At 37.4% G+C, this 22983-nt stretch overlaps 2 protein-coding genes across 5 annotated transcripts in view; one reads left to right on the forward strand and one right to left on the reverse strand.

The window, feature by feature from the left end:
* On the forward strand, positions 1–9160 carry LOC134534803 (uncharacterized). The gene is made up of 2 exons (XM_063373396.1): positions 1–1521; positions 8717–9160. The coding sequence occupies exons 1-2, from the start codon at positions 213–215 to the stop codon at positions 8725–8727; spliced, it is 1320 nt and encodes a 439-aa protein (XP_063229466.1). The 5' UTR covers positions 1–212; the 3' UTR covers positions 8728–9160.
* Positions 6198–22983, reverse strand: part of LOC134534809 (zinc finger protein 266-like) — a 23873-nt gene continuing 7087 nt past the window's right edge. For all 4 annotated transcript variants that reach the window (XM_063373417.1, XM_063373408.1, XM_063373427.1 and 1 more), the window contains exons 3-6: positions 22604–22789; positions 19588–19701; positions 14781–14895; positions 6198–8824 (exon numbers count right to left, since the gene is read on the reverse strand). In XM_063373417.1, the coding sequence (XP_063229487.1) occupies positions 8678–8824; positions 14781–14895; positions 19588–19701; positions 22604–22789 (562 nt within the window). In that variant the 3' untranslated portion in view covers positions 6198–8677. The remainder of the gene's footprint in view (positions 8825–14780; positions 14896–19587; positions 19702–22603; positions 22790–22983) is intronic.

Consider the following 22983-nt stretch of genomic DNA (forward strand, 5'->3'; position numbering starts at 1 on the left):
GTTGGCACCCATGACAGTTAGAAAGTGCATGATGTAAGATGGTGTCATATTGATGTATTTTGTAACAGTGACTACAACGTCATATAATAAAGATATAACATGGCGCAGTCGACAGGATTTTGTGTTTACCTTAAATGATTATACTAAGTAACAAGACCGGGCCAGTAACCACAGTGAAAGTAGGTGCTAAGTAAAATATTCGTATGTAAACAATGGCCGTGGGTGGCGGAGTTAAGTTGCCACCTGATTTGGACTTACATAGCAAAAATGCATACGCGGACTGGAAGTTTTGGGAGTCAGAATTTGAAGACTACCTTGTGAGTACTGGACAAGACAATGCCCCAGACAAGGTTAAAATTTCACTTTTGCGAAACATCATGGGCAGTGATTCCTCTCGCATTTTGCAAACTGTTGACATGGTGGAAGAGGATAAGAAAAGTTATGTTAAGTGGAAGCAGGCCATAGAAAGGTACGTCCGACCCAGGATCAATGAGGTCTTTGAACGATATGTGTTTGCTCAGAGGTGCCAAGAAGAAGGGGAAAGCTTTGAGCATTTTTTCACTGCCCTACGACATCTCGTGAAGAACTGTAATTATAATAACACCACCGGTGAGAGTGCGGAAAACAAGATGCTGCGGGATCGTATAGTTCATGGTGTACTAGACAAGGCCGTCCAAGAAGCTTTACTACGAGTTGATAACCTCACATTGGAAAAAGCGGCAGCACATTGCAGAGCGTGTGAGCAGAGCAAGCAACAAGCACATCTAATACACAGCAAGAATGGTGATAGTGAGTCTGACACTGTTTTAATTAGTGCGGTTAGTAAAAGCTCAAGTGAACAGCGTCAGAGGCCGGTGAAAGATGGGGAAACAAAGGGAGAATTTCAGTGCAGGCGATGCCAGTCAGTGCACGGACCCAAAGCATGCCCAGCATATGGAAAGAAATGTGCTAAATGCGGAGTCCTGAATCACTTTGCAAGGTCATGTAGAGTTCGTAAGGTACAAGTTGTGGAGCGAATTGAATTATCCAGCTCGCAAGAGAGTCTTTATTGTGATAGTGTCAGTGTATGTCCTGTTGATATTAGGGGTCGCATAAAAAGCCACAGAGACAGCAGTAGTGCTTCCTACCCCAATGAGTGGCAAGAAAAAGTAAGCATTGAAGGCGTAAAAATGATGGTGAAGCTAGACACCGGCGCACAGGTTAGTGTACTTCCACTTCAGGTTTTTAAAAAAGTGGACAAGCAGTTTAGGGTTGAGCCTACGAACGTGAAATTAAAGACTTTGGATGGTGTTATCACACCTGTGGGTAAAGTAACCTTGAACTGCCAAGCTACGAGAGCTGAAGCTTATATAGACTTTATGGTAGTGGACTTGGATGTTGTGCCATTGCTCGGGTTACCAGGATGCATACAACTGAACTTAGTGCAGCGGGTGCACTCTGTTGACAACAGGACGGCGAAAGACAGTTTTGTGCGACAAAATGAAGATGTGTTTCATGGCCTGGGTTGCTTTCCTCAAGAAGGTAAAATCATTACTAAAGTAGGAGCTGATCCTGTATGTTGCCCTCCTAGACGAGTACCTCAGGCCTTGAGAGGGGCACTCAAAGCTGAACTTGATAGACTAGAGACAAAGGGGGTTATTCAAAAGGTTGATGAGGTTGATGCCAGGGCATGGGTAAGCAACCTAGTTGTCACTGAAAAACCCAATGGTAAGCTTAGAGTGTGCCTTGATCCAACGGACCTAAATAAACAAATCAAACGACATTATCACATGGTTCCCAAACTCAGTGACATCAGTGAGCAGCTGGCAGGGAAAAAATACTTCTCCGTATTTGATCTAAGGGAAGGTTTTCATCAAATTGAATTAGGGGAGGAGGCATCACTGAAATGTTGCTTTTCCAGCCCATTTGGGATCTACCGATATCTGCGACTACCTTATGGAATAGCCAGTGCACCAGAACTTTTTCAACATCTGGTTGAAAGTAATTTTGCAGACATACCTAACACAGTAATATACTTTGATGATCTACTCTGTATGGGAAACACCGAGGTAGAACATGATGAAGCTGTTCAACGAGTGGTGGAAAGGGCTAGGGCTCGAAATATAAAATTTAATGTGGATAAACTTCAGTACAAAGCTATGGAAGTTAAGTACATTGGCCATGTTTTCTCTGCAGCAGGTATGAAAGTAGATCCAGAGAGAGCGAGGACACTAATTAATTTAAGAACACCCTCAAACAAAAAGGAACTTCTAGCCATATACTTTGCAGCAACAAAGTTTCATGACTTTGTTTATGGTCGGACGGTAAATGTTCAAACAGACCACAAGCCATTGGTGGCAGTTATGAACAAAAACATAGGGAAGATAGGTTCCCCTAGACTACAGCGCCTCAGGCTCAAACTCCTTAAGTACTCACTGAAGGTGTACTATGTACCGGGAAAAGATCTGCACTTGGCTGATACAATGTCGAGAATGCCACTCCTGGAGACTGAACATGATCCTGAAATGTTGGAGGTGGTACATTCGTTGAGTGCACATTTACCAATGAGTGACAGTAGGAAAGTGACGTTTCAAAGAGAAACTAAGCAGGATTCCATCCTTTGTAAGGTGGCCAAAATGCACCAGGAGGGCTGGCCCCATACCAGTAAGATGCTAGGGAAATATGGTGAATACTACAAGGTTCAAGATAACCTACACATAGAAGATGGAATAATATTCCTTGGACACAAAATTGTGGTACCCCATACATTGCGGCAATATGTCCTGCACCTGGTGCATGAAGGGCATTCGGCAGTTGAGAAAACTAAGGCTAGAGCACGGCAATTATTCTATTGGCCCCGAATGGCGAAAGATATAGAGGAACATGTGTCAAGGTGCGGGATATGTGAAAAATTTAAGAGGGCTAAGTGCAGGGAACCTCTTATACCACATGAAGTTCCTAAACTGCCATATTTCCAAGTCGGTACAGATATCCTTGAAGTAGCCGGGAAGGCTTTCCTGATACTGATTGATTACTATTCCCACTGGATTGATATTCGACCATTGGCTGCAAAATCTTCTGTATGCACCATAAATGCAATGCAAGATGTCTTTAATGTTCATGGGTTTCCCAGAGTCCTCATTTCAGATAATGTACCCTTCAAATCTTATGAGTGCCAGCAGTATTACAAAAAATATGGCATCACACTAACTACTTGTAGTCCACACTACCATAGAAGCAATGGGATGGCAGAAAAAGCTGTGGGAATCAGTAAACAGATCCTAAGCAAGAGCAAATCAGAAGGTACTGACCACAGGGACCTCCTGCGTGAGTATAATAACACCCCTATCACTGGGCTGCAGGCATCTCCAGCACAAATCTTATTCAGTAGATGTGTTAGAACCACCATGCCCATAACCACAGCCATGTTGCAACCAGTTGTTCAAGAGGGGATCTATGAAGCCTTGCAAGCCAGGCAGGCTAAGTTCAAGCAGTACTACAACAGGTCAGCTCAGAAGAAAGACGTCAAATTTCAGGAAGGCGAGCGGGTAGTCACGAAGATAGAAAGTGACAGTGTCTGGGAGCCAGCTGTAGTTATCTCACGAAGCCGTGAACCACGGTCATACCTCATCAGGAAAGACAGGAGTGGCAGAGTGGTCCGAAGAAACACGTGTCATTTGCGCCCTTCACGGTTCAGAGGAAACAGACAGATAGATTGGGTGCCATACCAAGAAATTGATGAAGGAGGTCAAACAAGTCCTACAGTGCAGGGTGGAAGAAGAAGTACTGATACAGACATAGAAGGTTTTAAGGGATTTAATAATGACAGTGAGAGGGTAACAAGTGATGATCCAGGAATAAACAACGGTAGGGACTTGCCAGACAGCAGAAGCAAAGACCATTACGTGACCAGGAGTGGTAGGAGGGTCAAAGTGAAACAAATGTATGAAGGGTAACATGTAACATGTATAAGGAAACCTGAGGTGATGAAAAAGGGGGAGGTGTTATGGGTGTGGTAGTTGGCACCCATGACAGTTAGAAAGTGCATGATGTAAGATGGTGTCATATTGATGTATTTTGTAACAGTGACTACAACGTCATATAATAAAGATATAACAAGTACCAAAATTATTTTAATTCAAACAAGAAGTTAACAAATTACAAATTCATTAGAATTTTATGGACATGAATTTAACTTGGACGTCAGTACAGTGGTGCAATATGTTGTATTTTCTGTTGGACATCCATTTGTGAACCTGTTAGTGACTGTGGTTGCTGGTGTTTGTGTGTAATGGTGGTGAGAATGGTGAACCAATAATACAGTCTTCCTATCTTCTCAACTGTCTTCCTTACAACGTAGGGATTATAAGAAATGACAATACATTCATCCTGAATTGGGTTATAACTGAAAAAAAAAAAAAAAAAAACTTTCCCTATTGTGGTTTATAAACCACTCGGCAGTGCTGAACAAGGCCACTAGTTTGCGAGTTGCCAGTGTACTGTTCCTATTTCACATAGGGCACTGAAATTAAAAGGAGGAATGATAACACAATCGTTAGAAATGTGAAACACAGGAAATATTAACTATACTGGCTCTTTCTTGACACAGCATCAATAAGCTTTTTGATTTGGTTACTTTTAGCCTTACTGTTGGCAATAACATTGTGGCGTTATCGCCTGAAAACTTCAATTTTGCCGTTCTTGCAGCAGTAAAGAGACCATATAAAATTGCTGCTGTAAAGAGACTTTAAACTTACGTTAAGCTCTGATATGCTAATTTACATATGAATAGAATTTAAATTGTAATACGTATTCGTATGTACAAAAAAATGCATGGTGCTTAAGACATATGGTCTGTCATTCAAGTTCAGTTTACAATGGCACCTTAATTTCAAGAGTTCTGAAACAGTCAAGTTTTTGAAAAAGAAATATTGCTTTCAAAGTTTTGAATAGAAGATATTCATAACATAATAATGAAAGTTGCTTAAGGCCCAGCTTTCTCTGCAGAAGATGCCGCCGATGACTGCGACAATAGCTTTTTCGCCACTTGCCTTAGTTTTCACTCTTGTCCAGCAACTGGTGCCGCAGAGTCACTGCAGTTGATTCTGGCTGTTTCCTCTTTGCGGCCATCGAGGCCGGGTATCTATACTACTAGGCTCCAGCAATTACGTTAAGAATTCATCGCTACAATTTTAATGCAACTTCCAATGAAGTACCAATTGCTACTCACACGCAGGCAGATTCACAATATTTTAGATTTTAAAGAGAAACTGTTAACTTATGACACGGCTGGCACGTTGTTTAATTGTAGAGTCTGACTTGATCATTCTAGATGAACCAGAGATTAGAAAAATTAGAACTAACATACTGAAGAAAGGAAACGAATGCAAAAATAATAGTTACACTCTATAATAATTACTATCTATGCACGTGTTCTCTATGAGTTATGAAAATTTGTGTTAAATGATTGTTTACTTTCAAGTGCTTAGTTTTTGTTTTTGGATAGTTAAATATATGGTTTTCTAAATCCATGATTGAATAGGAAGTGGTGTAAAAATTACATATAGTATTTATTTTTTATTGTAAAGAAAACAGTTTGTTCAAGGAAATAATTTTGTGATAGCTTATGTTTAAATGTTTTAATTTGATTGAATTTATACTTTACCAAACATACTTTTAATATCACTCCAGTCCTTTTATTATTTTATTTCTATTTATTATTTGTGTGCAAAATTAAAGTTAATATTTTACTACACCAAGTAAGTATAACTTCTAAAGTTCATACATAAGAACACGCACCCATTTTTTTTAGTTCGCTCAGAAATTATTTTTTAAAGAAGAGGTCTAAATCAAGGACAGAGGCTTCTTTAAACATAAACATTCATATGTATTTTTTTCTTTCTATGGAGCTACTTATTAGAACTTACTTAATACCATTCTAATATTTATTGATTTTCTTTGGTATTCCCAATTAAAACCACATTTATAATTGATAATCCAAACATGGCAGTGGTCCGAAATAGAGATTTCTCACTAAAGGTATACGCAGAGTAATTACAAATGACCATGAAAAAACCAAATCAAATTTCTTCATTTAAACTGCACCAAATAAACAACACTCACTAGAGTCTATCACTATTATGTGGAAACATTGGCCTTTTAGTTCAATATTGAGGGAAAGATTAATTGTGTGTTTTAAATAACTTAAAGAGCAAAAATGTCTGTAGGCTCATTTATTTTCCAATACTATAAAAATTCCATCACAAGTTTAAAACTGCGTTACTACAAGTCAATCATGGAAAATACATATTAATTACTGAATCAAAGCACGGTAACAAAACAATTAAACAGATCAATGAATTTCCTTTCAAATGAATTGATGTGTGTGCATAATGCAATAAAATAAAATAAAAATTCAAGAGGAATATTGCAACATTTTAAATATTTACAAGCTAGTTCAATATTATAACATACAGCTCAGCATTTCTGCATCTCAAAACAGCAAAATTGTGTAATAAATAATAATAATAATCATAATAATAATATCATCATCACTGAACCAAAATTGATTTTTGAGCCAATGCAAGTGTGACTTTAAGGATAAACTGATTTGTGCCAACTTGTAAAAGATATTTAGTTGTAATAAATAGAACCAAGTGCTACTCATACAGAAAACTGATTACTAGACACAAGTCTCCATAGCTTCGCAAATGTGTAAACAACTAAATACAGCAGTGTGAAAGATTTTACCCTGGGTTTCCAGGGCACAGTGCTTTGTTATATTATTTTTAATTTGTGAAAAGGTTGTTGGTGTTTAAAAAGTGCAAAAATTACGTCTGGAGCTTAAATGCCATTCTAAAGACATTGATTAGTATCTCTTCACGTCCACTACAGGTACTCAAATGTAAAGAGGAACAAAGTGTAGAAAAAAATAACAGTATGCAACCACACTTGTTTGCAAGAAGAACATAATGTGTGGCTCAACTCTTCACATGGCTGATAATCACATTTTAGGCACCAGAGAACTGAGTAAAACTAAATTTTAAAATTAAGAGTTTTAGAACATACATCCATTGTAAAAGCAACATCCACACCATATAGATACAGGGAAAATAGTTATATACATAAATAATTTAATTAAATTTGTTTTAGTGTTCCTATGTCTCACACACAAAATATTTTAGGAACACCTAACTCAGGGTGGCTACTCTCCTCTCTGGCAATATTAAATTTCCAGGAGTCTTTCAGGGTTTTTGAAAATAATCTCATTCAATCTTTAAAACTAATCAAACTAAGTCTATCAAATGTTGAATTCAAATACATTATATACTTGTACTAATCCTGAACACAAATGTAGTAGCATTTACTTGGTGCCTCAAAAATGAAAACATTAATAATTATTTATTAACATAGATATAGGTTCATAGCAAAGCACATAACTCACATTACATTTTTCACTTACTCTAGTTCACAGATGTCACACTTTTCACTAAAGCCGGTACTCATGGTATGTACATCAGTGTCCTTGACTTATAATTCTGTGGTCACTGGTTCAGATACTATCTTAAATACAGATGTTTTAAAAATAAGTTTGAGAGCCGTTGCCTTCTAAACATTTAGAAAAATGGCAGGGATTAATGTTCTCTAAAATAATTATAAAAAAAATTTTCTTCAGCATTGATTGTGGTTCTAGAATCCATGTCTATGGTTGAAATGGGATACCTATGAACAGAGTGTCTGTAATGGCTTACTCTCTAAAAGATGCAAATCTCTAGGAATGTAGCATAAATTTTAGTAATAAAAAAAGTGGTGAAAAATAATTCCATCACCCTTTAACAGCGTATTATATTCTGGGAATATCGTATTTTATTAGAGTTTTGCATCAAATGAGTTACAGTGAACTCCCTATTATCCGTGGGCGGATGATCCGCGCATGCTACGAAAAAATACGGCACATATGTAAATCTTAATTTTATTACAAGTGAGCAAATTTGAACTCTACTGATGAGTGTATTATGTGCAGTATACAGTAAAACGCCACAGGCCTTCTCGGAACTCACGCAGTAGGCTGGCATGCGTTGCTATTTTGTCTCTGTCGCACTTTGTTTCTAGTTGTATGGTTGCTTTGAAATTAATTTTTTCTTTTTTATTTCCCATTTTCGGCTCTTTTGCAAATCATTCGCGATTTTCACTATCCGCGGTGGCCCAGCCACTTAATTTTGCAGATAATCGGGAGTGTACTGTACTTCAATATTTTATCATTGTATATATGAACTTGTGTTGTGACTGCAGTCACCTACTGTGGCTGAAGACTGTCAGTAAAAAGCACAAAAGAAAAGAAAACCCCAAAGTGTGCAAGTGTGTTTCATCAGAAATTCCATCTCTCAATTCCAGAGGTGCACAAAGTGAGGGAATCGACAACAACGGTAAAAATTGGCATAAGTGATTCAGTTTCTAGGCGGGGCACGCAGTTGTTGAACTGATCTGAATCCAACTTGCTCGGCCACATTACAAGGCAAACACGTAATTCTCCAGTGGCTTTAAAAAAGTCAAGGGTTCTAAGCTTTTTGACAGCAAAAAGTAGTCATTTCCCGATATTCCTGGTCAGGTGACTACTGCATACACTCCCTCAGCATTTACAGACAAAAGATGAACTTGACAAAAAGTGGAAGGATGCTCCACAACACACGGTTAAAAGTCACGATGAAGCCAGCTCCTTCTGTTTCCGTTTCTCCAGGCGGTGGCTGAGAGGCGTGTCGCTGTCCGTGTCGCTCGATGATGAAGATGGTGATGTTGCAGGCGACATCTCTGCATCCGAGTCTTCCTTCTTAATGATCTTGTGAGTCTGCAACACAATCAGATTACAGGTGATGTAGCAGAGCACACTAATGTTTTCCACGATTGGTGGTTCTCACTGAAGTTGGCTGCAGTGTAATAAAAGACTTTTGTTCGACTTATCAAGATGCAACTTCTTGCAGTGTGTGTGTGTGTGTGTGTGTAATGATGGTCTCGTAAAACGTGCTGTATATTAAGAACCATCAATCATGAAGTTGACGGCAATGCCAAGATGGCGAGTGAAATAATTGTGTAGATGGGTGAGATTGTGGAGTAAGATTGTTTAAGAAAGGATGCATGTGTGTAAACCAACAGTGCATTATCATTGGCCACAGACCCAAGACATGTTTTCTGATAGGGGTCGTCCATTAATCACGTGATGTTTTTTTAGCAAATTTTTAACCCCCCCTCCCCCCTAGATTTCAGACAAACCCCCCCCCCCCCCCCCCCAATAAATCACGTGTATTTTTTGGTGCAAAATATTTTTAAAAATTTCGGAATATTATCTTTAAATATAGGTATAATCTAATTTAATTCTGGAAAATTAAGCACAGTGATAAAAATGTCCAGACACACATTTAGGTTGCAAGTTTATTCTCACTGGCATAAAAAAAAATAAAGAAAAGGCTTATATGTGATTTACGCATGTATACGGCGCCAAAATCACAGTCTTACTAGCGACTGGCAAGCCGAGCCGGGTGGTTCATGTTGCGGCGGGCGGGGATATTGTTGCCTGGCTACGGCGAGTCAAGGTCACGCATCGCTTTTCGGTTTAGTAGAAATCGGGCGAAAAAAAAATACACGTGATATCTCTCTACACCCCCCCCTCCCCCCTTGTGATATTTCGTGATTTTTCCCAACCCCCTCCCCCCCCCTTTCGAGCCTCACGTGATTAATGGACGATCCCATAGGTTTCTAGTGTAAAAGAAAACCTGAATTGGTCAGGAAATTTTAAATTAAAAAAAAAATGAAGGAATAGTTAGGGAAATACTTATATGTATGTTAGATGATTGAAATAAAATGGTTACAGAAAGACTCGTCCTCTATCAGTCCACCACAAACCTATTGACTAAGCTATCATAGTCATGTTTTATGGCATGTGAGGCTGTCTGTGATGGTGGCTTGGAGTATGGCGTAAATAGACATCACTTTGCACATACTTTCCAGGTTTATGTGTTGCTGTACAAACATTTGCATCTCAACATTGGATAATCTGTAAGACTAATTATTGTAGCAAAACAATTTAATTAGGATGTTTTCTTTATAAATACATTACATATTTAGGTCAGAGGAAAATTATGAGTCCTGGAGAAGTCATGGTGAAAATCCATTTTCAGATCTTGCTACACACAGTTAATATCCAAGTCCATGGATGCTGTGATGAAATTGGCAAGTCCCATTTCAGTCTCTATGCTTGAACTAAGAAAGTTCATTGCAACTTCTTGAATTTGGAATGCATGTCACAAAATCAACTAGTGTGCAACATGGCTCAATAGTTAAAGACAAATTCATCTTTGAGAAAGCTGTGGAAAAAACTTCAGCACCTGAGTCTACTGGAATGAACACACAGATTTGTGGGCTGTGATCAATTGGCCTATTTGGATCGTCAGAGAAGGCAGTGAACATCAGGGCAAGCAACATGGCCCATACTGATGAGGAAGATTAAAGCTGTAGGGGGAAAGGAGCCAGCCCGGTGCAAATCCTGTTGGCGTCACAATGGAAATAACCTGGCTAATGATTTCTGACACATGACCACCGTCAGCCGAAAAACCAGAGGTGGGCCTGCATTTAAAAAAAATCTGCTGTTAGTGCTACAGATGAAACTCAGTTATAGGGTTAAAAATTTTTTAAGTTTTGCAGTATTTTTTTATAATTTGAGTTTAACATCTCTTCAACATGACTGCTAGGGATAGAACAGTCAAAGGATACTGTGCAAGAACTCATCTATGGACAATAGTAAGGAACTATCTCAGGAAAACATAAATCAGAAATAGTGATACCAATAAATAATAGTAGATTTTAACTAAACGAAAAAGCCTATTAATACCAAAAGGGGAAAAAAAAGTATAAATGGCTTTACCAATAACCATTTCTACATGGCTGTGATACCAATTTGAATGAGAGATTACTCTAAAAAAGTTTAACAAAAAAGTATGACCTTATAATATCACAACATTAACTAAAATGATTATAAAATACAAACTCGAACTTTTACAAAAGCTAACTATTAATATTAACCTGGGGGAAACAATTATTTAACACCAATAACTTAAATATAAATATTAAAAGTAGGGATGGGACGATTCCAAAATTTTCGATTCTGATACCCGATTATCGATTCCTTAAAAAATCCTTCGATTCTCGATACTCGATACTCACCTAGTTAACTTAATATTAAATAATTCAAATTATATTTGCAACATTTTTTTTTTCAGCTTTCAATACATATATGATGTAGCATACATCATAAATTCATATTTATCAAATTTGAGTACACAACTAAGTTATTAACATTAACTCATATAAATGTTTACATCATTAGAAGTTAATGGCTCATATGTCAAAGGGGTGAAACTAATCTAAAATTTGTTTTGTAATACGGAATAAACTATATAAAAAAAAAATTAAGCTTTCCTTGAACAGTATAAATTATTTTCGTTCATACAACTTGCCTAACTTAGAGAAGGGTACAAAATAACTAAAAAATATGTGAAATGAAACAGTAACAAAATTAAGCAACAACTAGAGAACTAGCAAATGAAAGTATTGTACTTGATTGTGGTATTTCAGCGTTAAGTTACATTTAAGAAACACAAATTCATTCGTTGTTATTGTCATCGTCACACCATTCGAAAATGAATGTTTGTTTACATTTTTCCGCTTTTTGGCGCGATTTAAAAGGCTTGTGCTGCCCCGTATGGTTCGCGCGATAATCTGCTTGATACTACGACACTGTTCCAAATATATGCCAGTGCCCCCGGCTGACGTGGTATGGCCACTCACGTAAGGCTGTTCCAAACACAGTTTGCCCAATCATCTGCTTGCTTTTGTATTTATTTGGTGTCGCTGTTCCAAGCTGACGTCAGTGCCCCGAGCGGTGTGCGTGGACTTTAAAACTTCGCCTGTTTGTCTTATCTATCCAAACATTATGCCGGAAAGGAAAATAAACGCAGTAGTTTTGCGTATTTTTACAGTATATTTTTGGGTTTAATATTATAACGTGAGCGTGTGTAAGCTTTTGTTTGCTTTAGTGCATTTAATATTAGTGTTCAATGGCGGCCATGTTGCGGTGTTTGTTTACCAGTGACGAGACAAATCTTTTACCCAGTATTTAAATTTCCCGTAAAAACATTGAGATTTCGCGTTTTAATACTAAATTTCGTGGAAAAACGCTGTGTTGTGGCGATTTCGCGTAAAAACTGTATTTTACGGTGATTTCGCGTTTATCGTCGTCTAATCGCGATCGCGAAAAGAACAGGCCCCTACTAATACGCAGTGATAATTTTTTTATAAATAATTTTTGTACTTTGACTTGTGTATAACATCGACCCAAGTTTTAGATATTGTTTATTTGGGGAAATATGACTGTTATATATGCGTCTATTCAGTCATAACCCCACTCAAAGAGTCGTTAAATAATTGTATCTGACAGATTTGCAATGTTGTGAAATAATTTTTTTTGCTACACGCGGGAATCGACTTTTATCATCGATTCTCGATTATTGATTATTTAAGTAGAATCGGTAGGTATCGATGAAATTGGGAATCGGTTTTCCCATCCCTAATTAAAAGTATACTCCAAAAAAAGAAATGCTATTCAGAATGCTTATAAATTCCCAAACCAAATGTCCCAGTTCTTTGCTAGCAAAAATGAGGCATATACTTTTAACAAACTCTCAGTTGACGACAAACATCATTAAAACTGTTCCCAAATAATTGTGATCGGCGGTAGTTACGTAAAGTTTCATAAATCACAAAGGGCACCTTAATTATCCAAAATAATGAACAGCAAATATTGTAGAAAACTGCACTGCTCCTCAAAACAGTTTCATGGGCACTTCATTATAAAATTATGAACATGTTGATCCACTGCAATTATATATTGCACGCAACAGTTACATATCCTACATGCTTCATGTCCACAGCCAGTCCTGGTGGATGTCTGTACCATAGCAAAAAATGAAACAGTTTGACTTACGGTTTGTAGCAGCGTAGATTGCTAGCATGTACAAGCCAATGTACATGACTTGTCGATAAAACACTTGCAAACTATTCGGAGCAGTTTCTTTCACAAAAGCTCCTTAAATCTACAGTAATTTTTCGTAACCACATCTGCATCGCAATGACGTCTCCCACAAGCCACAGCGACCAAACACACCTTTGTGTGTCACCGATTCATGACCCCTGTGCCTTCACTTGGTGCAGTTCGCACTCTAACAATATGCAGTCATTTGTTTTATGACCACACCCACTGTGTCGCCATCTGGCGAGGAATTAACTAACCAAAGTCCGCAAAATTCTGCCTGCTCTGCCTGCTACGCCGTGCTGCCCACCTCGGTGTCACAGTCCTCCCAATGTCTGACGTAAAAATATATTCAGTTCCAATCAATGAAAACCCCATTCTTAAATTAAACAGTGATCAAACACCTAAAATAAAAAATTAGAAACTGACATGTACAAAAATTATTACTTTTGCCTGCCTGAAGTTTGGACCGCCAGAATAATTTAAAACTTACAATAAAAACGTAGTATATCTGGTACATATCTAAAAAAAATGTTTAAGGTAAAAATTAATAACAAAAGTATTTTGGCCTGTCTAATGGCCACAATACACCACAAAGCACCGAAATGCAGTTAAAAAGTTAAAATCATTAAACAAATCAGCATTTTCAATAAATATTCAACTCTAAGTGACAAATACATAACCATTTAAATATTAAATTCAATTAAAGTAATTTAATTAGCACGATATTAGTACCTCAATTATAAGGAAAAAAGTTTACTTTATAAATCTTGCAACAGTTATTAGTTACTCATTTTTACATTAAGTTCATACAAATTTTTTCACACACAGAAATACTTAACAGATTAATTTTATTTGTTTCGCAAAGTTAGACATGGTTATTACGTTATTACAAATCATTATATTGAAAAGGTACATTCCGTCAAAATGACAATGTTTTGGAGAAATTAGTATCGTGGAACATTTAAGTATCATATTTGTACAGTAATATGCTATCTTTTTTAATGAACAGATTTCATGAAAAATAAAAATAAAAACACCTAAATCCCAGTTTGAAAACAAAATTGGCCTGAAAATAAAACCATAAAATCTTGTCTCTAGTTATACTGGAATCGTGCCATGTACTTTATGAAACTAATGCATAAAATGCTTCACATTATAAAAGCATGTTCTGATCTAATCACAAAAACCTTTAAAATAACTGCATTAGATAATTTAAAGTTTGAAAACTTTATTGCCAATCAGCACTCTGAGGTGCATTTAGAAATATGTAAGTCTGCCTAAAGAAAAAATAAAAATAATTATTGAAAGTTATTAATATAATAGTCAATGAATTTAGCTAGACAGAACAAAACTCTAGGGAATAAAAATAAAACAAATTAAAATATTAGTATTTACTATTTATTAAAACGTCAAACTAGATCCAAAAGCATTCACTCACACCCTCTTTCAGGCTGGTGATGCGCTATTAAAAAAACAGAAGTACAAATAGCACACATTACGCTGTGTATGTAAACAGATCAAGGGAAGTTGTAAGGAGAGAGAAGAAAGTGGCATATCAGGCTTAAGTGGGCGTAGTCCTGGACAATATCAGTTTTACAGACACATTTTAAATGTCTTTCACAAATTTTTGAAGCAGTTAATCAATGCAACTGTGCTTGATATGTACATATTACATGTGTCTCAAAAAATATTTTAAGCATAAAAACACATATACTTATACCTTTTTAGGTGGCGGGGGCCGCGTACGAACACGATTCAGCGGCACAAATTTGTCCACAGTTGTCTGCACACGCCTGATGTCAAAATCCTGATCCACTCGTGTTACAGTTTGAAGTCTGCAACACGTTACAACACAAGTTCTTGATGGGCGAGCTGTTAGTAATCAGATAGAATTGTGAAAACTCTGGTAGTGGTGGTACACCAACATTTGGTTTAGGTGAAATAGAGGGAGATAGTCTGCTCAGTTTACAAGCATTGCGACTGTAATGAATTTAGGTAGCTCAATTTTTTACTTGGTATAGATGAACAGTAAACATACCTCATGATTTTGTCACAGATATCAAAAGATTACAATCACGGCTTGTGACTAATCATGCAAAATATCCGTCATCAAAGGAGCAATTTTATCTTTCTTTTTGCAAAAACAAAAAAAAAAAAAAGTTATACATTTAAATCAAAACACTGAGACATAATCATAACCCAAAACACATCTCAATTGGTAAATGATCACAAAATATGCTGCTGCAAGACTGTAGCTCAAAGTGAAAACACTTTTGTATCTAATAGCCTATAAAAAAATTAATACAGCATTTTATACAGATTTATAGCTGCATCTAATCTCAAGGCACTCGTTCACCTCTACAGTATGAGACAGTTGCTCTTGGTATCAGTCGCAGTCTTGAAAGTAGTGGTTTTCTTGAGTGTGACGAAAAATGTCTGGCCAACAATACGGTTATGTTAAGGAGTTATTACATTGCAATTGCTTTCATACCGCCAATAGCAGTGCGGCTGTGGTTCCCGTCAAACAATGACTTTCAAACAATCGACAGTAACTCAGCCTTCAGTTCATCCTGCTAGCAGCTTATTTTTCCTTCTTTCTTTGTGAATAAGACTGTTGGCTTTGATGCAGCTGATAGAAGAACTATAAACTCCAAAAATTCTCACTATCCATTCTGTAACAGAGAAGCATACGGGCAGATGCCCTGTATCTTAAACATGGACATCCGCCCTTATGCCTCTTAGCTGTAGTATTTATTTGTAGTAGCCAAATTTTTTATAACTGTACATTTTAAAAATTATATTAGTTTGACTTTAGTAATGTAGGTTTTCATCTCTTTGTTACATATTATAAAATGACTCGCAACTGTTATGGCACATACCATTTACTCAACTAGTTACACTACTACTACAGTCTACAAGGTGTCTGTTAAAAATGAAATCGGATCACATTTAAGAATCACAGTTCAAGTTGGATTGTAAAATATCAATAAGTACCACCCCTAGTATTTGGTTCCAATAACTTTGTGGAAATGTTACAAAAATAACTACACTACTACACTTATTATTTAGGCTATAAACTAATAAAATTTATTGTTATTTGGATTAACTGTCTTGTCAACAGAGAGGTAATTATAGACAGTAATGTACACAACTACACAAAACACAGAAGGAGGATACTGGCAAAAAGACTGGCCATGACGTACAGTAAGATACTATCCTATAATTAGCCTGGAGTGATTTTGGGAAACCTGGAGAACCAAAATCAGGATGGCCGTAGCAGAATTCGGAGTGAGTGCTCTGGAATGAGAGACCAATGCTGTATCATCTCGCTCCAAAACGGGTGATGATTGACTGCAGGAAAAAAAAGAGCTAGCACCAGCTGCCCTCCCAAATTGCTGCCCTCCCTGCGAAACCAGCCTACCACTGTTACTGCTCCCTTTTTGGCTCCACTGCGTCAAAGGCAAACCAACTACAAGAGCACATCCACTCACCATGTTTTATATCATCATCAGGATGTCCACACAAATCTGTTATAAAATTTCTCTGACTTTTCCCTGACTTTCAATATCCAAATTTTACAAATTTCCCTGACCAGTTTGTTAAAATAATTAATCTATTTTGCAATTTTGAGAAAGAATAAAGAAAAACCAGCCTCCTCTATCACAATATCTTGTCTAGAATCATTTAACAAAAATTAAATTTCAAAACATTTGATAGATTGTACGATTATGATTATGCACTAAAACACCAAAAAAAAGAAGCTATCATAGTCTGGATGAAAGACTGGAGCATGACATCTTCCCTCTCAAATTACTATCACTGGGGAGTTGTCATGACTCTTCCAGGATTTCAAGTAATTTCCTTGACTTCCTCTAATTCCAACTTCAGTGAATTTTCCCTGACTTTCCAGAATGTAGACACTCTGATAATGCATAAACCATGGCTACTCAATATACACTGCTTGCACGACCCTTTACGCTAACTTATTGTACTCCTATTTAACTTTCTGTTAGTCAGAATTTCTCACTCTAGTCACTCAATGAGTATGCAGACCAAGCAGTTTTGAAACAGTAGGTACACATCTGGAGAGGTCGTAACAGAAAAGACGCTGAAGACTTTTCCTCAACAGCCGATTCAGACTTGACAGCACTCTGAGACAGCTTGGAATGAGTCTTTGCAGCCATGCTAATTTTCTTGCAGAGTATGTGACTACTAACATTAAATGCTTGACTAAAATACTATTGTATACAACAAATATTGTTGTGTATAACTACCATTTCCCAGCTGACCAAACCTTTGTGAAAGACACAATTTTAATGTTAAAACCTGTATGCGGTTGTTCAGTGCATAGGCACAAGGTTATAAAAATATAATCAGAACAATTTGAGATATTAGCTACACACAAGACAACTAATGTTTGCCTAAAATTTTTTCCCATCAATTGAAAAAAAGGGAAAAATAAAGGTGTTTTGAGTGAAATATTTATGGTGCAGATGAATTTCGTCATGTAACACTGTATTTTTGGTGAACATGTTACCTACTTTGGTTGATGCTTTGTACATACAGTGTAAACTCTATATAACGATACTTAACGGACTGAGCATTTTTCGCCGTTATAGAGAGTTGTCGTTAAATGGAGATGAAGCGGTTCAGCACTGTACAGCTTTCCTTCCCCTCCTTTCCCTTCCCCTCTCCTCCTTTCCCCTCCCTCTCCTACTTCCCCTTCCTACCCTCTCTCTTCCTCCCTCTCCTACTTCCCCTTCCTACCCTCTCTCTTCCTCCCTTCCCCGCCGCCTCACCAGCGCTCTCTGACGAGTGGTTTACCGGGCCTATATATACTCTCGCTCCTAGCTTATTCGTCGCAGTCTCTCTATCTCCTGACTCGAAGGCTGTCACTGCGGGGGTGGCGCTGCGTTCTGGTATGTACTCGGCTGTGAAACTTAGCGTCTGTATTTAAGGTGTATGAAGTATTATTCTTCCCTGCGCGTTGTGGCCGCGCCTTCATTTTTGTATTTCTGCCATGTACTGTAATGTTTCGTATTTGCTATCAATGTTGGACCCTTCAGGTCATTTCTTTTTGAATTGAGTTTATTTTGCTCACGCTGAGTACTGCCTGTAGCTTTGTGTAATATTTCTGCGGTTGTATATGGGCATGCCACGATGGCATTGGACACTTCTTGTCAAGCCGCATTATAATTTCTTTCTTGCTTTTGCTTTCAGCCTAGCGGCCCATATTACTTGTTTGCTACTTCTAACGCTTCGCCACCACGCCCGCTTTACTCTCACATTGTTTTAAATTGTATGAATGATTGTATTTATTCCCGCGGGAGCACACGAGGAGCGCATGATTATTATAAATTGCTAACCTGTAATTAAGTCATATAATGTATGTCGTATTTTTTCGCTCTAAAGGCATTTTATTATGAATAAATTATATTTTTTGTAAAGCCATTTATAATTTTGTTACAGCACCAGCTTTCCACTGTCGTTGGGTTTTAATGTAAAAACCCCCTCCCCGCTTTGTCATTGTCTGTTGTGGTTTAGGCAGCTACAGAGAGAAATAAAAGATGTCATTTTTCTATTCTATAATAATATGTATTTACTAATATAGTACACATTTTACGCCAGAACATTATTATTCTTACATACTATAGTTGATATAGTGACGTTGCTTGAATTTTCCCGAGCCATCCTTCTGATGCTTTGAAAGCAGTTAATCGTAGTTCTTCGGCAAATTTTTCCGCCTTAGCTTTCATGATCGCCCCGAGACAGGCATATTATTCTGGCGTTGTTACAAAACCATGATAGAATCGCTTCATCCAGATCTTCAAATTGAGGTTTCTTTAATTTCTTAGCAGATTTTTCATTCTCCTCTGCTTGCAAATTTTTTTCTTTGTTTTTCCATATTGTAGACACGGTAGAACGGCTAAATCCAAAGCGTCTTGCAACATAACTGCTCTATTGAGCGTATTAATAAAACTTTTCCGTCAATACACAAAGATTTTCGTTTACTCGCCATGTTTAAAGTTCGAAAGTCTGTAAGCAACTGCGATAATGATAACGTGTAACAGCTTGACATGTGCAAGTTCATCACACAAAAATAAAAGACAAAATTTCTTTGAATCTCCGGTACATCAGTCAAAATAAACACGTGCGAGATAATACAACAACAAAACAGCAAACAAAAGAACGTACACAGCTGCAGTTCTTATCAACTTCGGCAACTTAGAAAGTTCTGCTTAATTATTTATAATGCCGTATTGTTGTCGTTAAATAGAGTGAGTGTGACGCTATATAGAGTGTATTATTGTATAGAAAACAAGGTAAACAAACCAAAGTCAAGCAATTTAGACGTTTTAAGGAGTTTGTCGTTAAATCGAGTGACGTTATAAAGAGTTAACACTGTATATGCTAATACATTTCATGTAAGTACTCTCATTTTTGACAGTTGTAGCAAGGATTATCAACTATAATATTACAATAAACTTGAATACAATGCTACCAATAACTGCATTAACAAAACTCACCGCTGCTCCTCGCTGGTAACATACAAGTCCTCGGGTTTGTGGTACATGTTGTGGTTGTCATACCCCTTCTTGTTGTAGAACAAGGCATCACATGTGATGCATTTTATCATGTCCCTGCGAACAAACAATCAATAGGCCATTTCTTCCTGCTCACTCATCACAGCTGAAAGCATGTTACCGTTTGTTGCTTCGCTGTGTAGGTCTACAGGATAAACATGTTTTTTAAATAATTCATGCAATGGGGAATTTTGATTAGATACAATTTCTTAGATGTACATCATTGCAGTTTTGAAAAATTCATAAATGTGAAATAAGAAATAAAAAATGAAAAACATAAATCCACAGAAAACAAGCATAAATCAGCTGATTATCAAAAAGATAAACCCAACGATGAACCTAACCGGATATTATGGACAACATTGCACAAGAATTTATTAATACCTAATAAGTCAACTTAATTGCATTTTTTTTGTAAGTGAAGTATAGATTATAAAGTTTCAAAAATCCTTTTCCGAGTTAAATTATTTTTGAAGCTACTAAATTATTCATATTCCCCCCCCCCCCCCCTGTATTTTTAAACTTATTTGACAGTAACGTTTATGTTTACCTACATAGATATGCAATTTTTTTGGTCCGCTATTGTGTTTTTCTGTTAGTACTATAGATATTGTATGTGTGAAGAAACCCAATTTTTGCTTTTCTTCTGCTATACAAACTTTTGCAGTGTCACCACATTTGTAAACTCAAATTTTTAATCATGGGAGTGTGTGATCTACATAGTTGATAATTACAGTTTATCTTTGTTCTACTAACCAATAAAATTTGATTCTAAAAATCAATACATAATTTAATACACACATTTGCATTTCACAAAAGTGTGTTTTATTTATAATACTTAAGAAATATATAAGTTGTTTTCTAATTGTTTTGTTGCCGCTATGATGTCATGCCCACTCTCAAGAGAGGAAATCGAAAAACCTGGACTTACCTGAGCGACTGTAGCTCTTAACAATTACCTAATTAGAATACACTTGACTTGCTCTCAATATTTTCTGTCAGAAACCATTGGGAACTTGACATCGAGATGACTCGATGAATGTAACGATATACTTAGAATAAGCCCCCAGGACTTTTGGTGACATTGACAGAGTCTGCTCCTATCTAGTCCGGAGATTACCAAGACCCTATTGTAGTTTATATAAAACAATTTCTACCAATGTTACGCTATATTTGTGTTCTGTAGCATATTTTTTCACCCCACATATTAGCTACAGTTTGTTATCTGTTATTTGTCAAAAGTCAAGCTAGGTATATTCATAGTCAAGATTTTTACCCGACCAATGGTGAATCAAGGTCTCTCACTATAAGTTCACTGCACAAATTACTACACTAGGTAAGACACACAAAATTGCTTCCAGAACCACATTTTTCAAAATACAGGATGTTTCTAAATGATTCGTCCAATTTCACAAGCCTAAAACCTTTACATCAATGAAGATAGAACCTTCGGGTGGATTTTAATATACGTACGTATAAAGAATACAAAGGTTTTTATTTTTATTTTTCACAAATGTATGATATACTCCTCACCCAATGCATGGCATATACACATAAACAGCAATCAAACTTGTCCCGTTTCTGATGTTGCTGCAGCCAATGCTGCTGCAATGCAGCGTAGCAGCTCGCCCACGGTGGTTGGGAAGGAAAGGCAATTAGTTCGAGCCTTGACAAAACTCTCACAAGAGGTCAGGCACCCTTGAAGCTGTGATGACAAAACTTTTTTTTAAGATGCTCACGTCTTGTTCAAGCACTTGGGTATGACCTGTGAACTTTACCTTACATAAACAAATAGTTTTTTTTTTTTAAATTGCTGGTGCCACCGTCTAATGCTCTGAGCGATAGAAGTTGCACTGTTTTAATGCCGACGGAAATCAAGCTGATCAGTTGTAACTTACTCACACATGTTGAAACAGAGAACACAAAACATTTTCGTTGCTGTGTTGTTGCCAACTCGACGCATACTGATCATGCGCGCTAGCAGCACCAGCCATCGTGGCTCCAGGGACACCTATTGGTTGGGACAATATTATATGGTGAATTGTGATAAAACCGAAATAACACCCAAAAGCATGTTAATACAAGATATAACACAGTAATAAAAGTTGATACACTATTTGACACCAAAATGTAACTAAAAATATAAAATCAATTCGCAATTGGACAAAATTTACCTCAAATTACAAAAAATTTAGTTTTTATTACATTGTCTGATTTTGCACATCATTAGTAACACATTTCTACATTAATGATGGCACATTTTTCAAACACACAAAAAATTTTTTTTCTGGGTAGTTTTGTTTTAGATATGCTTATTAATAATGATATTATTGTATAAGTGCACCACATGTCAGTCAAAACTAGAATATTTTAGTAATATATTTATTTACCAATATACTATTTTATTAGTAAAATCAATGCATAAAATAAAAACAACAATAACAAAATATCCTGTTAAAAAATGAAACTGACTTAAAAATAAAAACATAAAATCTAGTCCCTACATTGGTGGTCAAGTGAATCAGCAAAGTGCAACCTGCATCACGGAAAACTGGACGTTTCAATTTGTAGTATCACATTCGCCGCACGGTTCTATCTTCATCTGTGCAAAAAATCCCTATTGAAGCTGATGAATAATGAATCATGAATATGTCCTGTATTTCCACATGACTAGGCAGAACCCCCAAAGAAACTGCTAGAGAACGCAGAGTAGGATCGCACTGCCTGACCCCGGGAGGAGTTGGGGGAGTATAGAGGGGGAGATAGGGGGAGAGAGGGGGAGAGAGGGGGAGAGAGGGGGGAAGAGGGGGGAGAGGGAGAGAGGGGGAGAGGGGGAAAGAGGGAGAGAGAGGGAGGGAGAGGGAGGGATAGAGGGAGAGAGAGGGGGAGAGAGAGGGGGAGAGGGGGGGGGGAGAGAGGGGGAGAGAGAGAGGGAGAGAGAGAGAGAGATGGAACTCACATGGGCACAGAGTCTCGTTCCTCCTGGGTGTGCTGGCGCTCCAAGTGCTTCTGCAGGTTGAACTTGACTATGTACTCGTAGCCGCACAGGTGGCAGTAGTACACGGACTGCGCATCCCCGGCATTGTTCATCCTGATCTTCTTGCTGGGGGGAGGCGTGGCGATCGGCTGGTACAGCGCTGTCACCCTGCACCACACCATGCCCTGCATGTGCACGCACAAGCTACGCAGTGTAAGACACAGGGTGAGTCATACGTCTCCCGACAAGCTGCCAACGAATAAAAGTGAGAAACATTGTTTACCGAACACCAAAATTGTGTGTTGACACAGAAGGGAGACATGTGGAACATTTCCTGTAACTGTAGCATTATAAAATACCAT

This window comes from Bacillus rossius, chromosome 1, assembly GCF_032445375.1.
Source record: "Bacillus rossius redtenbacheri isolate Brsri chromosome 1, Brsri_v3, whole genome shotgun sequence".
Taxonomy (NCBI): Eukaryota; Metazoa; Arthropoda; class Insecta; order Phasmatodea; family Bacillidae; genus Bacillus; species Bacillus rossius.